Source organism: Lolium perenne, chromosome 3 (genome assembly GCF_019359855.2).
Source record: "Lolium perenne isolate Kyuss_39 chromosome 3, Kyuss_2.0, whole genome shotgun sequence".
NCBI lineage: Eukaryota > Viridiplantae > Streptophyta > Magnoliopsida > Poales > Poaceae > Lolium > Lolium perenne.
The window spans coordinates 199,992,722-200,008,990 of NC_067246.2; the positions used below are offsets into that span (position 1 = coordinate 199,992,722).

General features: G+C 45.0%; 1 protein-coding gene across 1 annotated transcript; it reads right to left on the minus strand.

Moving 5' to 3' along the window:
- Nucleotides 1–1,571: 1,571 nt before the first annotated feature.
- LOC127339760 (uncharacterized) lies at nt 1,572–2,111 on the minus strand. Its single transcript, XM_051365574.1, has one exon. The coding sequence runs from the start codon at nt 2,109–2,111 to the stop codon at nt 1,572–1,574; it is 540 nt and encodes a 179-aa protein (XP_051221534.1).
- Nucleotides 2,112–16,269: the final 14,158 nt, after the last annotated feature.

A 16,269-nucleotide genomic window follows, 5' to 3' on the forward strand; every position in this document is an offset into this window, starting at 1 on the left:
GCTTGGCTACCTGTAATCCTCTGTAAAACCCTCTCACTCATTCTTAAGGGAAATGATGAGCAGCCATTGGTTGCCATTTTGATAGAAAAAACTCTAAAACTTGTTTTAGATCGACACGCACGCACGCGCGCACACACACAAGGGATGCTAGCTTTGGTCCTTATGATCAGTTATGGTCAGCTTGACCCGTGAGCAAATGATAGCGAATTTGGGACCTAAGGTAAATAGGTTGGATAGAATAATCCCAAGATCTTCACAAACCGCCTCATTTCTAATTTTTTAGATATTAAACGCCCAGCCGTACAGGTGGATTGGGAATGGAAGAGTACTAGGCTATCCATGAGATGTATGGCTATGAACTTGTGAAATTCAGCCTACTAACAACCAATTTTAGTGTCTTTAGCATACTGACCGGCCCAAATTTTCATGCCACAATCCGCCGCTGACCGCCGGTCTATGGTACATCAAAATATCAATGGCTTGGAAAATCAAAGCAGTAACATGAGGCAGGAAGTATGCACCCACACAGCCCAACAACAAACAAGCATGCATGCTGGCCCAACACAACAACACACCCTAAGAAACACAACAACAAGCATTCAGCGGAAGCGCATGCACCACGAGTTCGCGACATGCAGCAACAACAAGTATGAGACTACATGATCCAAGAGGGATGGAGGATGAGGGGAGTGCAGACCTTGGGGCTTGGGAAGGTGGGAAGAAGTTACCATGATAGCGTTGGGAGATGACCGAAGCGACTTCAGGCGGGTTAGGGAGCGAATCCAGGTGGTGGTGAGCGACACCAAGTGATAGCGACGTAGGAAGGGACTTTAGGCTGAGGCGGCATGCAATCTCGGTCGCTCGGTGGTGAAGGGGTGCTAAGTAGGCAAGGCAGTTCAGCCGAAGGAGAGAGAGCAGAGGAAGTTAATCGGGAGAAGAGGCGAGAGACCGAGACATGGTGGATATGCAAAATGCAATCAATGCAGAGGACCCGACTTGGAATCAACACATAGAACCAACTTGGTATGTCATCGACATGTAGGCCCAAACCGAACGTCCACAACAGCTCAATTTCAGGGAGCTTAGATAGAGCTCTTTTAAGATTCCCATCCAATCCGCAATTTTATTGGTGCCTTACAATCTTGTAAGGAGGAAGTGCATACGATCGACTCACACGATGACCGAAACATATTATTAACTTATAAATAACAAATAGCTTAAGGAATTGGTTCCTTCTCTCCTTTTTCTTTTTTCTTTTTAGGGGAACTTCTCTCATATTTTCACCCCATGGATTTGGATTTGGGATGGGAGGAAATTTGGTGAATCTCTCTCTTTCACCCAATCCCTACAATTCTGTTGAATATTCTTTTCTAAAAAAGAGAATTTTAAATCTAGGCAAAAATAAAATAATTTGTTGGCATGGCTCATGATTACTCGATTAACTATCGGAGATTTTTCGGAATTTAGGATTATCCCGTCCTTTCCGTTAAATACACTCAAAAACACTAGAAACAAAAGTCAAGAGTTGCATTATTCGTCGCCGGGGGATGCAATGCGGGCAACCGACGTACTCAGACTCTATGCGCGCCTTTCAGTAGTGTCGCGATAGTGGTAGCCGTGGAAGCCAGTTCCATGGTAGCAGTTATCTCCTTGTCGATGGGGCTCTGGTTCTTCGCATACACGTACGGTAGAAAGCACTGCTCCGGCATGTTTTCGGCATATCTTAGCTTGTTCACTCCCGCGTCGATGCGGCCGGCACGGAGGTCTTGGATCCCGCCCGCCACCGTTTCGCTCATCTCTTTGTATGCCACGAGGCAGCTCTGGAGGTTGCCGATGAGTTGTTGGATGAAGGCCTCCATGTTGGTGACGTTGGCGGCCGTGAGGTCTGCCGCCGCGATGGCTACCCCGCGGAGGTCGACGGCGGAGGCAGCCTCCGGGTAGGCGGAGAGCATGCCCACGCAGTCGTCATAGTCTGCCTTGGCGCCGGTGTCCTTGGCGACGGCGGAGCACGTCGACGCGATGACGGAGGAGGGGCCGCCGGCCGCAAGCCCAGCCCCGCCTGAGATGACGACCAGGAGGAGGAGAAAGGACATGGTCTGCTGGATCGTCATCCCTTGGATCTCGCTAATAAATCGGTACTGGTGGCCGGGCGGCAGCAGCCTCTATTTATCCTTGCATATGCGAGGCCGGCTCCATCCGTGTTTCCATATCCATCTTTTTGACGTTTCGGTTTTCATGCTTAATGGCGGCCAATGAATCCAGAGTACTCCGTAGTAGTATCCTTTTCTGGCTCGCTCTAATTAATGCCGCTACACGTATTTCCTGCGTTTCCTTGTACACCTCTTAATGGGTGGCTAATTTTGTTTCCAAAACAATCAATGTGGGGAGTATCTCCACTGAATATATTACATCCTCCGATCCATATTAAGTGTCAAGATTTAGTTCAAATTTGAAGTGTCGAAATTTTAGTTTAAATTAGTTAAAATTTGAATTAAAAACCCCCACACTTATTATGGATGAGATGAAGTACTGCAAATTAGGTGAAGAAGGATTCACAAACATTTTGAAGATAGGTAGTTGATGACCCACAAATATAGAGGGTGCATCGTAGTACTTTCAATAAATAAGAGTGTCGAACCCAACGAGAAGCAGAAGATGTTGACGAGCAGTTTCGATCAAGGATTCACTGTAATCACTAGCAAACATGTTTGCAGGGGTATTTAGTATTGCAGATAAATAAAGTACGAGTAAATAAAATGCAGTAATAATAATTGCAGCGAGTGGCCCAATCCTTTTTAGAGCAAATGACAAGCCGGTTGTTATTCTTATGATGACCAAACGTTTATGAGGACTTACTGGAATTTCGTCAAGTGCTTTCGCTTCACACAGCTGAATAATCTTTGATGATTTGGTAAGTGTTGTGTGGGTGAACCTATGCTAATACACTACCACATGCTTTGACTAATGCATACTTGTGATTATACCTCTTGCAAGCATCCACAACTAGAAGAAATTAATTAAGATAAATCTAACCACAACCTTAAACTTTGAGATCCTACACTCTCTCGTGCACCGGTTTCCTAACGGGGGTTTGGGTTTCTGTCGCTCCCGCAACATCACAATTAGTAGCCAAATACACGATGCATTCCCCTAGGGCCATAAATGTGAAGTATCATGTAATCGACGTTCACATGATACCACTAGAAGAATATCACCACAACTTAAATATCAAATCATTGCATATTACTCAACATAGTTCCACTACTAACAATATGACTTCTCCCATGTCCTCAAGAACTAAACAAAATATTCACGAGACATCATATGGATCATAATCAGAGGTGATATAATGATGAATAACAATATAGACATAAAACTTAATTCAATGGTTTCACTCAATAGCATAAACTACAAGGAGTAATCAACACCATGAAAGTTTCCCCTATGAACTAGACAAGTATCAAACCCAAGATGTTACAGCGGGACGACGTGGAGACGACGGTGATGATGGTGCTGGTGGTGGAGATGATGATCCCGATGGTGGTGACGATGGCGATGATTTCTCCCCTCCGGGTAGGAATTTCCCCGGCAGATTTCAGCCTGCCGGAGAGCTTTTCTCTCTCTGGTTCTCCACACCGTAGCGGCGGCGGAATATTTCTCTAGTCGCTCCCACTATCTTAGGTTTCTCGGGGGTTAAAATACGCGAGGGGGCGATTTCAGAGGTGGGCCAGGGCGCTCAGACCATGCCTAGGCGCGGCTAGGGCTTGGCCCACGCCTAGGGGTGGTATGGCCCCCTCCTGGCCCATCTCTGCCCCCTTCTGGCTTCCTCCGTCATCTGGTAAAATAGAATTTTCTGTATATTTTTTGGGGATTGTTGTTCTTCAGAAATATGGTGCATTGACGGTCCTTTTTCCAGCAGAATTCTAGCTCCGGCGGTTAATTCTTCAATAATCATCAAACATGCAAAAATAGATGGAATGACATAAGTATGACCTCTAAATATGAAATATATCGATGAATAACAATAAATTATGATATAAAATACTGATGCAAATTAGACGTATCAGTAGTCACGCCAGATATCACCAGTGTGTGCCTTTGGAACTGTGTCTCTACATCTGTGGCGTGGATGCTAATGTGAATGACGGTGGGTGTCGTTCTCTTTCTTGGAGGCATCGCCAAGGATTATTGGTATCCCCCTCGCTCAGCGGCGGAGCTGGGACTACCAAGTAGTGTTGTCAAAGATTAATCTTTTTTGCAGTGATGTTAAAAAGTAGAATTAATGGGGTCAATTTTGGTGTATCCATAGCTAAAATTTCTTCGCACACCATTTTTTGTGTTGTCAATTGACCACATGATCAAAGTGCAGCTCTGCCACTGCCCTCGCCCACTTGGAGTATTGTCTTGGGTGAAAACCTAGATCCAATTCAGGATCAGCGGTTTCAACGTCGTTTTTATTTTTCTTGAAAACATCAATTTTGGAGACACCGTTTTGGCGTTAGTTAACACTGGTACACGTATTTTCTGCGCTTCCTTGTCCCTCTTAATGGTGGCCTTTTTCTAAACAACCACTTGGGGAGAGATTCCTTTTGGCAATAAGGGTGGAGGGTATGTCAGCGAAGAGAGTTTGAAAAATGGTGGCGTTTGTCGAAAACGCGGCTTTGTGGTTCACTAATGTTGAGCAAGATCCTTGTGCGTTATGTTTGTAGAGTGTGTGGTGGCTAGTATTCGGATTATCGTTGCAAACCAGAAGGCGTCAGCTAGCCACTAGGCTACTTCTTCTATGAATATGATACTACTACATCTTTTGATCGTGTATCCTTGAAAATTCACTCCTCTGTAGCGGATGCAATCGATCCGTGGTGTAGTGCGATTGTATAATTGTGAGTCCCTGTCGGTACTACACTCCAACGGTGCCATTGTGAAGTAATCCAAGTCGGCCATGCAACCAACAAATGCACAAAGCTACGTTGTCCTACTGGTATTATGCTACTGATAAAGTGTTCCTGCATGTAGTCCATCGCCTAGAGCTATCACATGGTTTATCCTTCACCAGCGTGCATCTCTTGGACGAGTCCACGAACAGAGCCCATCGGCCCAATTTCGCAAGTACGGGCCAGCTGATAATGTAATCCTCCTCGATCCTCTACTCACCAGTCTCTTCCTGTACTACAAAATTGTCGAGAATAAGAGCTAGCCCTGAAGTGGAGTCGCATCACATCATGTCATACCAGCCACGGGGTTGCAGCCACAGTGTCGGCCAAAACCAACGTGCGGAGGCGAGAAACCAGAAGGCGAGTAGTTGGCCGTGGACGCAAACCGGCGGCGGCGAGGCACCTACTGCAGGCTGCAGGTGTTGGTGGCGGCGACGGGGCTTCACGAGGGTGGCACGGTTCACGAGCGCGCGCAAGAGGACAGCGCTTGCTGGAGACTTGACGCCTGCCAGCTTTCCCCGATCCATCTCGTGCACGGCGCGCCGATCATCGGCCCAGCCGTATCAGATCGTTTCCCTTGGAGATGCGTGGCGCCATGGCCTTCCAACAGCAGTAGTTGGGCGCCTCCCCCGCAAGATCCAAAGCTGGATCCTACAAGTACGTCCAGTGTTTGTTTTCGTGGACTGAGGGAATCTCCAACGCGCCCGTGCGTGTGATGGGTCTAGCCGGACAAAAACGCGGCTCAACACGGTGACGCACATCAAATATGGATGGCCGCGACGTTCGGAACGACGCAAACCCGGCTCAAATCTGGGCCAGGTTTGCATGGCCGCGGACGACACGCGGCGTTCGGGCGCGTCCGACCGCTGGACAGCTCGTCTCCCTTGGGCCCACCTGTTGGTGATCGGGGAGGCTTATTAAATGTGTACTCGAGGGATCTGTCCCTCCAATCCACACCCCATTCCACTGTCCACTCCCCAAGCGCAACCGCCGCCATGGCCCCGAAGCGACGGTTCGCTCCCGGAGCCAACGACGAGGAGGCTAGCAGCAGCCGCCGTCCTCTGTCGGCACTGCAGGCCGGAGGAAACCGCGGCGGCCTCCACATCGGAGAGGCCGCATGCGGCGGCGCGGCATTGGCGCAACCGCCGCCGCTGCTGCTCCTGCCCAAGCCAGAGTCCTCGGAGGAGGACCCCGACCTCCGCGCCGCTCTGCTCATCTCGGCGGCGGAGGAGGAAGCGAAATGGCCTCAACTCCAAGCGTCCTTTCGCACATCCGCGATGGAGGAGGAGGCCCAGCAGGCGGTGGAGGATGCCGAGGCCTAGGAGTTGTTCGCCCATGCCCGCGAGGCACGACGGCAGGAGGAGGAAGCGGCGCGGCGGCGGGAGGCCAGGCGCCACGCGGAGGAGGAGCGGCGCCAGAAGGCCAGGCGCCTGGCAGGAGAGGGAGCGGCGCCTCAGGGAGGAGGCACAACTCCGTGCTGTCGCGGCGCTACCTCGGGCGGCTCCGGACCCCCATTCCGCCTGGGAGGAGGCCCTGTGGTCTCCGTGGCCGGAGTCCCCGGCGCGGTCGAGCCACAACAGTGCCTCGCCGCCCGGAGACGTCGTCAACGCCGACGACGCCCACATGGACTAGGCGGCGCACCGGCGGCCACCGCATCGTCGACCAAACCCTAGCTTAGGGTTTTTTAATTTGTTTTAAATTTTAAAGCCCATATAGAGGGCTTCTTTTGTTAGTTATTTGCCCAAAATAGGGTTATGTACAAATTTGCCCAAAATAGGACATATGCTTAATCAAATATCGTTTGAATTTACATTTTAAATTTCTTTTTTGTTTTTATTCGAATATTCGATGCGTCCGCGCGTTGGTGCAGCGTGCGACCCCAACGGACACACGGACGCGGGCTGCTGTCCGGGTATCCGTGCGGTCACCCAAACGGTCCAAAACAGACGGCCCAGCGAGTCCATTTGGATCGCATGGTTGGAGATGGCCTGAGCCTAGCCAAGTGTGGAAGGGAAGGATGTTGTGCAATCTGTTTCTGTTTGTTGCCCACTAAGTTCAACAATGCATTAGAGACCTCATCTTGAAAATGTGGACTAGCAAAGTACATGAACACAGGAGGCTAGACGAGAGAGGAAAACACAGTTTACCTAACACATGAGGTTCAGGATACGTACGGGTACGCTCCTGTAGGGATTCGTTGCATAAAAAACAAAAATTTTCCTACCGCAAACACACAATCCAAACCAAGATGCAATCTAGAAGACGGTACCAACGAGGGGATTATCGAGTCTCACCCTTGAAGAGATTCCAAAACCTACAAGATGAGGCTCTTGTTGCTGCGGTAGACGTTCACTTGCCGCTTGCAAAAGCGTGTAGAAGATCTTGATCATGGCGCCACGAACGGGCAGCACCTCCGTACTCGGTCACACGTTCGATTGTTGATGAAGACGACGTCTGATGACCCACAAGTATAGGGGATCGCAATAGTCTTCGAGGGAAGTAAAACCCAAATTTATTGATTCGACACAAGGGGAGATAAAGAATACTTATAAGCCTTACAACTGAGTTGTCAATTCAGCTGCACTTGGAAAAGCACTAGTAACATGGGTGATGTGAAAGAAGCAGTAATATGAGAACAGTAGTAATAGTAACACAGCAGCAGTAATAGTAACACAGATGCGATGGCACCAGAAAATAGTTGATACTACTTCCAATGACATATAGAACGAGTATATGATGATGAGAGATGGACCGGGGTTCCCAGCGATCTACACTAGTGGTAACTCTCCAATAACAAGTGACAAGTGTTGGGTGAACAAATTACAGTTGGGCAATTGATAGGATTCAAAACATTAAGTCAGAACATCCAGATTATTAATTATGTAGGCATGTTTTCCATATATAGTCGTACGTGCTCGCAATGAGAAACTTGCACAACATCTTTTGTCCTACCAGCCGGTGGCAGCCGGGCCTCAAGGGAATCTACTGGATATTAAGGTACTCCTTTTAATAGAGTACCGGAGCAAAGCATTAACACTTGGTGAAAACATGTGATCCTCACATCACCGCCATCCCCTCCGGTTGTCCCGATTCTTGTCACTTAGGGGCCATTGGTTCCGGCCAGCGACATGTGCATACAACTTGTAGATAGAATCTAAGCAATAATTATAAAGCTCAAATCTAAGATCATGCCACTCGGGCCCTAGTGACAAGCATTAAGAATAACAAGATTGCAGCAACAATAACTTCACAAACTTTATAGATAGACTAATCATAATGTATCATCCATCGGATCCCAACAAACACAACACCGATTACATCAGATGGATCTCAATCATGTAAGGCAGCTCATGAGACCATTGTATTGAAGTACATGGAGGAGAGAATACCAACTAGCTACTGCTAGAACCCGTAGTTCATGGGGGAACTACTCACGGAGCATGATGGAGGCGGTGGCGTCGATGGAGATGGCTTCCGGGGGCACTTCCCCGTCCCGGCAGGGTGTCGGAACAGAGAGTTCTGTCCCCCGAATTGGAGTTTCGCGATGGCGGCGGTGCCCCTGGAGTCTTTCTGGAGTTTCGTCAATTGGTATCGCGTTTTTAGGTCGAAGGGCTTATATAGGCGAAGAGGCGGCGCAGGAGGGGCACCAGGGCGCCCTCCCCATAGGCCGGCGCGGCCAGGGGCTGGCCCGCGCGGCCCTATGGTGTGGGGGCCCCAGGCCTCCCCTCTGACTCCCCTTCGGTGTTCTGGATGCTTCCGGAAAAAATAAAATGTTTGGCGTTGATTTCGTCGAATTCCGAGAATATTGCCCGAACAGCCTTTCTGGAACCAAAAACTGCAGAAAACAGGAACTGGCACTGTGACATCTTGTTAATAGGTTAGTTCCGGAAAATGCATGAAATCATCATAAAGTGCGAGCAAAACATGTAAGTATTGTCATAAAACAAGCATGGAACATCAGAAATTATGGATACGTTGGAGACGTATCAGCATCCCCAAGCTTAGTTCCTACTCGTCCTCGAGTAGGTAAACGATAAAAAGAATAATTTCTGTAGTGACATGCTACTTACATAACCTTGATCATAGTATTACGAAGCATATGAAATGAATAAAGTGACTCAAGGCAATGATCTATAGTTGCTAACAAATAGATAACATATAGCGAAACTTTTCATGAAGAGTACTTTCAAGACAAGCATCAAAAGCCTTGCACAAGAGTTAACTCATAAAGCAATAGATTCAAAGTAAAGGCATCGAAGCAACACAAAGGAAGATATAAGTTTCAGCGGTTGCTTTCAACTTTCAACATGCATATCTCATGGATAATTGTCAACATAAAGTAATATGATGAATGCAAATAAGCAAGTATGTAAGAATCAATGCACAGTTGACACAAGTGTTTGCTTCTAAGATGGAAGGAACTAGGTAAACTGACTCAACATAAAGTAAAAGAAAGGCCCTTCGCAGAGGGAAGCATCGATTGCTATATTTGTGTTAGAGCTTTGGTTTTGAAAACATAAAGAGAGCATAAAAGTAAAGTTTTGAGAGGTGTTTGTTGTTGTCAACGAATGGTAGTGGGCACTCTAACCCCCTTGCCAGACAAACCTTCAAAGAGCGGCTCCCATTTTATTTTTATTTTTGTGTGGCACTCCTTCCAACCTTTCTTTCACAAACCATGGCTAACCGAATCCTCGGGTGCCTGCCAACAATCTCATACCATGAAGGAGTGCCTTTTTATTTTAGTTTTATTATGATGACACTCCTCCCCACCTTTGCTTTCTCCAGCCATGGCTAACCGAATCCTTCGGGTGCCGACCAACAATCACATACCATGGAGGAGTGTCTATTTTGGTTAATTAATTTGGGACTGGGAATCCCATTGCCAGCTCTTTTTGCAAAATTATTGGATAAGCGGATGAAGCCACTACTCCATTGGTGAAAGTTGCCCAACAAGATTGAAAGATAAACACCACATACTTCCTCATGAGCTATAAAACATTGACACAAATCAGAGGTAATAAATTTTGAATTGTTTAAAGGTAGCACTCAAGCAATTTACTTTGGAATGGCAGAGAAATACCATGTAGTAGGTAGGTATGGTGGACACAAATGGCATAGGTTTTGGCTCAAGGTTTTGGATGCATGAGAAGTATTCCCTCTCGATACAAGGCTTAGGCTAGCAAGGCTATTTGAAGCAAACACAAGTATGAACCGGTACAGCAAAACTCACATAAGAACATATTGCAAGCATTATAATACTCTACACTGTCTTCCTTGTTGCTCAAACACTTTTACCAGAAAATATCTAGACCTTAAGAGAGACCAATCATGCAAACCAATTTTAACAAGCTCTACGGTAGTTCTCCACTAATAGGTTCAAACTACATGATGCATGAAATTAAACATGGTCTACTTGAGAGCTCAAAACAATTGCCAAGTGTCAAATTATCCAAGTCAATATGAGGCATTTCCTGATTCCAACCAAATTACAATAAGTATTGTAGCTTCCAACTTTTATCATTGAACATTAAAAGTAGAACGAACAACAAGTGTTCATATGAAAAAGCGGAGCGTGTCTCTCTCCCAAACAAGGATTGCTAAGATCCGATCTTATTCAAACAAAAACAAAATAAAAGCACACAGACGCTCCAAGTAAAGCACATAAGACGTGACCGAATAAAAATATAGTTTCAATAGAAGAAACCTGATAAGTTGATGAAGAAGGGGATGCCTTGGGCATCCCCAAGCTTAGACGCTTGAGTCTTCTTGAAATATGCAGGGATGAACCACGGGGGCATCCCCAAGCTTAGACTTTTCACTCTTCTTGATCATATATCATCCTCCTCTCTTGACCCTTGAAAACTTCCTTCACACCAAACTTCTCATAAACTTCATTAGAGGGGTTAGTACTCAAAAAATTTGAATCCACCTTGGTCCTGTAGTGACAAATTACAAGAACTCAATAAAACATTAGCTACAGCTCTCCACGTCTAGAAAGCCTTGCTTAAAGTCCACAAGAGATAATGCAAAAAACAGAGACAGAATCTGCCAAAACAGAACATCCAGTAAAGACGAATTTTAAAGAGGTACTTCCGTTGCTCAAATCAGAAAACTCAAAACTAATAAAAGTTGCGTACATATCTGAGGAACACGCACGTAAATTGGCAGAATTTTATGAGTTACCTACAGAGAAAACAGCCCAGATTCGTGACAGGTAGAAATCTGTTTCTGCGCAGAAATCCAAATCTAGTATCAACCTTCGATTAGAGGCTTCACTTGGCACAACATTGCAGTAAAATAAAGATAAGGAGAGGTTGCTACAGTAGTAACAACTTCCAAAACACAACAAAACAGTAGCAAAATAAACACATGGGTTATCTCCCAAGAAGTTCTTTCTTTATAGCCATTAAGATGGCTCAGCAATTTTAATGATGCACTCGCAAGAAATAAGAGTTGAAGCAAAAGAGAGCATCAAAAAGCAAATTCAAAACACATTTAAGTCTCACCCACTTCCTATGCATAGGAATCTTGTACACAAATAAATTCATGAAGAACAAAGTGACAAGCATAAGAAGATAAAACAAGAGTAACTTCAAAATTTTCAGCATATAGAGAGGTGTTTTAGTACCATGCAAATTTCTACAACCATATTTTCCTCTCTCATAATAATTTTCAGTAGCTTCATGAACAAACTCAACAATATAATTATCACATAAAGCATGCTTTTCATGATCCATAGACACATAATTTTTATCAAGCTCAAAAATAGTGGGATTAAAACTTTCGAACCCACTTTTATCAACAATATAACATGATGATTGATCAATCTCAAGAGATATGGGACTCATAGATAAAGTCAAGATTTCTCCAATCCCATTTTCATTAGTAGTACAATTAATATTATCAAGTAACATAGGACCATCATCAAGAGCTTTATCATAAACATTTGCTACGCAAAACTCTTTAGTACCATGCATTTCGACATCAGGCACAAACAAAGCATTATCATAAGATTTATCAAAGTAGCATGGATTATCATAAATAACAGTAGCATAATTATTCTCACAAGTTTTACTCATAGGTACTATTTCAAGAGAATCCACAGGAACATAACATTCAACCTCTTTCGGTAAGCATGGAGGACAATCAAATAGTGTAAGAGATAAAGAGTTACTCTCATTAGAAGGTTGGCATGGGTAGCTAATCCATTCTTCCTCATTTTGTTCATCACTCTCCTCTTTTTTTTCATCCAATGAGCTTTCAGGTTCATCAATTTCCTCCTCTTTTTCATCCAATGAGCTTTCAGGTTCATCAATTTCTTCTTCCACAGGTTCCTGCAAATTGTGAGTGCATTCTTGTGCATTAATGAGTCTCTCTTTATAATCAATGATATAAGGATTATCAGTGTAACTTTCATTGCAAAAATTAAGGATAGAAGAGACATAATCTTTAAGGTCCTTACAAACAACACAAGTTTCATAATTTTTAACCATGAAGGATTCTATCTCAGAGGTTCCCATAAATAAGACAAATTGTTCTACCTCTTCGAACCCAAAATGAATATAGCTATTCCGATTATAGTTCTTAATTAAAAATTCCTCACTAAAGCCACATTGAAATTTAAGATGTTTAGTGTCCTGTTGAGAGCAACAGTTTATATCATGGCGTTTAAGCAAGATTTTAGCAATTGCGTTCAATTTTTCTATCACAGCACTCATAACTTTACCAGTTCTTGATTCTCTATAATTATTATAATATTATATAAGCTCCAAGTAGGTTATGGGTTCTCCCATAACAGCAGTTTTTAATTTTTAGGTTTTTCAAAAAAATTTGGATTTTTGGGTATATGAGAAAAATAAAACAAGACAAAAGAAACTAAGCAAAGTAATACTAGACAGAAATAAACTAAGCACAAATAAACTAAACAAAAGTAAACTAAGCAAAACAAAATAAAATAAAACAGAGAGAAAGGTAGAGTGTACTCCCCAGGTGAACTTATGAGTAGAGCTATGCCTCCCCGGCAACGGCGCCAGAAAACAGTCTTGATGACCCACAAGTATAGGGGATCGCAATAGTCTTCGAGGGAAGTAAAACCCAAATTTATTGATTCGAGACAAGGGGAGGTAAAGAATACTTATAAGCCTTAACAACTGAGTTGTCAATTCAGCTGCACCTGGAAAAGCACTAGTAACATGGCTGATGTGAAAGAAGCAGTAATATGAGAACAGTAGTAATAGTAACACAGCAGCAGTAATAGTAACACAGATGCGATGGCACCAGAAAATAGTTGATACTACTTCCAATGACATATAGAACGAGTATATGATGATGAGAGATGGACCGGGGTTCCCAGCGATCTACACTAGTGGTAACTCTCCAATAACAAGTGACAAGTGTTGGGTGAACAAATTACAGTTGGGCAATTGATAGGATTCAAAGCATTAAGTCAGAACATCCAGATTATTAATTATGTAGGCATGTTTTCCATATATAGTCGTACGTGCTCGCAATGAGAAACTTGCACAACATCTTTTGTCCTACCAGCCGGTGGCAGCCGGGCCTCAAGGGAATCTACTGGATATTAAGGTACTCCTTTTAGTAGAGTATCGGAGCAAAGCATTAACACTTGGTGAAAACATGTGATCCTCACATCACCGCCATCCCCTCCGGTTGTCCCGATTCTTGTCACTTCGGGGCCATTGGTTCCGGACAGCGACATGTGCATACAACTTGTAGATACAATCTAAGCAATAATTATAAAGCTCAAATCTAAGATCATGCCACTCGGGCCCTAGTGACAAGCATTAAGAATAACAAGATTGCAGCAACAATAACTTCACAAACTTTATAGATAGACTAATCATAATGTATCATCCATCGGATCCCAACAAACACAACACCGATTACATCAGATGGATCTCAATCATGTAAGGCAGCTCATGAGACCATTGTATTGAAGTACATGGAGGAGAGAATACCAACTAGCTACTGCTAGAACCCGTAGTCCATGGGGGAACTACTCACGGAGCATGATGGAGGCGGTGGCGTCGATGGAGATGGCTTCCGGGGGCACTTCCCCGTCCCGGCAGGGTGCCGGAACAGAGAGTTCTGTCCCCCGAAATGGAGTTTCGCGATGGCGGCGGCGCCCCTGGAGTCTTTCTGGAGTTTCGTCAATTGGTATCGCGTTTTTAGGTCGAAAGGGCTTATATAGGCGAAGAGGTGGCGCAGGAGGGGCACCAGGGCGCCCTCCCCATAGGCCGGCGCGACCAGGGGCTGGCCCGCGCGGCCCTATGGTGTGGGGGCCCCAGGCCTCCCCTCTGACTCCCCTTCGGTGTTCTGGATGCTTCCGGAAAAAATAAGATGTTTGGCGTTGATTTCGTCGAATTCCGAGAATATTGCCCGAACAGCCTTTCTGGAACCAAAAACAGTAGAAAACAGGAACTGGCACTGTGGCATCTTGTTAATAGGTTAGTTCCGGAAAATGCATGAAATCATCATAAAGTGCGAGCAAAACATGTAAGTATTGTCATAAAACAAGCATGGAACATCAGAAATTATGGATACATTGGAGACGTATCAACGTCCACCTCCCCGTTCCAGCGGGCAGCGGAAGTAGTAGCTCCTCTTGAATCCGGCAGCACGACGGCATGGTGTCGGTGGTGGTGGAGAAATCCGGCGGAGCTTCGCTAAGCGTGCGGGATGTGGAGGAGTGGGGCGGCTAGGGTTTGGGGAGAGGGGGGCGCCGGCCACTTGAGGTGGTGCGGCCACCTTATGCTTGTTGGGGTGGCCGGCCCCCTCCCCTTGGCCCTCATTATATAGGTGGAAGCCCCAAGTGTTGGACTACAAGTCTCCGAATAAGACCCGAACCCAAAACCTTCCATGTGATAGGGAAACCTACCCAAGGTGGGAATCACACTCGGGGTGGGATTCCCCCTTCCATGTGGGGGGGTGGCTGGCCCCCTTAGGGGAGTCCACTTGGGACTCCTCCCCCTTTAGGGTTGGCCGGCCATGGTGGTGGAGTCCCTTTGGGACTCCGCCTTCCATAGTGGTTTCTTCCGGACTTTTCTAGAACCTTCTAGAACCTTCCATAGAACCTTCCGGATCATTTTAAATCTTATAAAATGACTTCCTATATATGAATCTTATTCTCCGGACCATTCCGGAACTCCTCGTGATGTCCGGGATCTCATCCGGGACTCCGAACAAATATTCGAACTCCATTCCATATTCAATTTCTACCATTTCAACATCCAACTTTAAGTGTGTCACCCTACGGTTCGCGAACTATGCGGACATGGTTGAGTACTCACTCCGACCAATAACCAATAGCGGGATCTGGAGATCCATAATGGCTCCCACATATTCAACGATGACTTTAGTGATCGAATGAACCATTCACATACGATACCAATTCCCTTTGTCACGCGATATTTTACTTGTCCGAGGTTTGATCATCGGTATCACTCTATACCTTGTTCAACCTCGTTCCCTGCCAAGTACTCTTTACTCGTACCGTGGTATGTGGTCTCTTATGAACTTATTCATATGCTTGCAAGACATTAGACGACATTCCACCGAGAGGGCCCAGAGTATATCTATCCGTCATCGGGATGGACAAATCCCACTGTTGATCCATATGCCTCAACTCATACTTTCCGGATACTTAATCCCACCTTTATAACCACCCATTTACGCAGTGGTGTTTGATGTAATCAAAGTACCTTTCCGGTATAAGTGATTTATATGATCTCATGGTCATAAGGACTAGGTAACTATGTATCGAAAGCTTATAGCAAATAACTTAATGACGTGATCTTATGCTACGCTTAAATGGGTGTGTCCATTACATCATTCATACAATGATATAACCTTGTTATTAATAACATCTAATGTTCATGATTATGAAACTAATCATCCATTAATCAACAAGCTAGTTAAGAGGCATACTAGGGACTCTTTGTTGTTTACATATCACACATGTATTAATGTTTCGGTTAATACAATTATAGCATGGTATATAAACATTTATCATAAACATAAAGATATATAATAACCACTTTATTATTGCCTCTAGGGCATATCTCCTTCAGTCTCCCACTTGCACTAGAGTCAATAATCTAGATTACATTGTAATGTACCTAACACCCATGGCATTCTGGTGTTGGTCATGCTTTGCCCTAGGGAGAGCTTTAGTCAACGGATCTGCTACATTCAGATCAGTGTGTACTTTGCAAATCTTTACTTCTCCATCTTCGATGTACTCGCGAATCGAGTGGTAACGCAGCTTGATATGCTTCAGCCTCTTGTGTGACCTTGGTTCTTGTGCATTGGCGAT

Coding starts and splice junctions, on each gene's coding strand:
- LOC127339760 (XM_051365574.1), bottom strand. CDS start 2,111: ATGACGATCCAGCAGACCATGTCCTTTCTCCTCCTCCTGGTCGTCATC.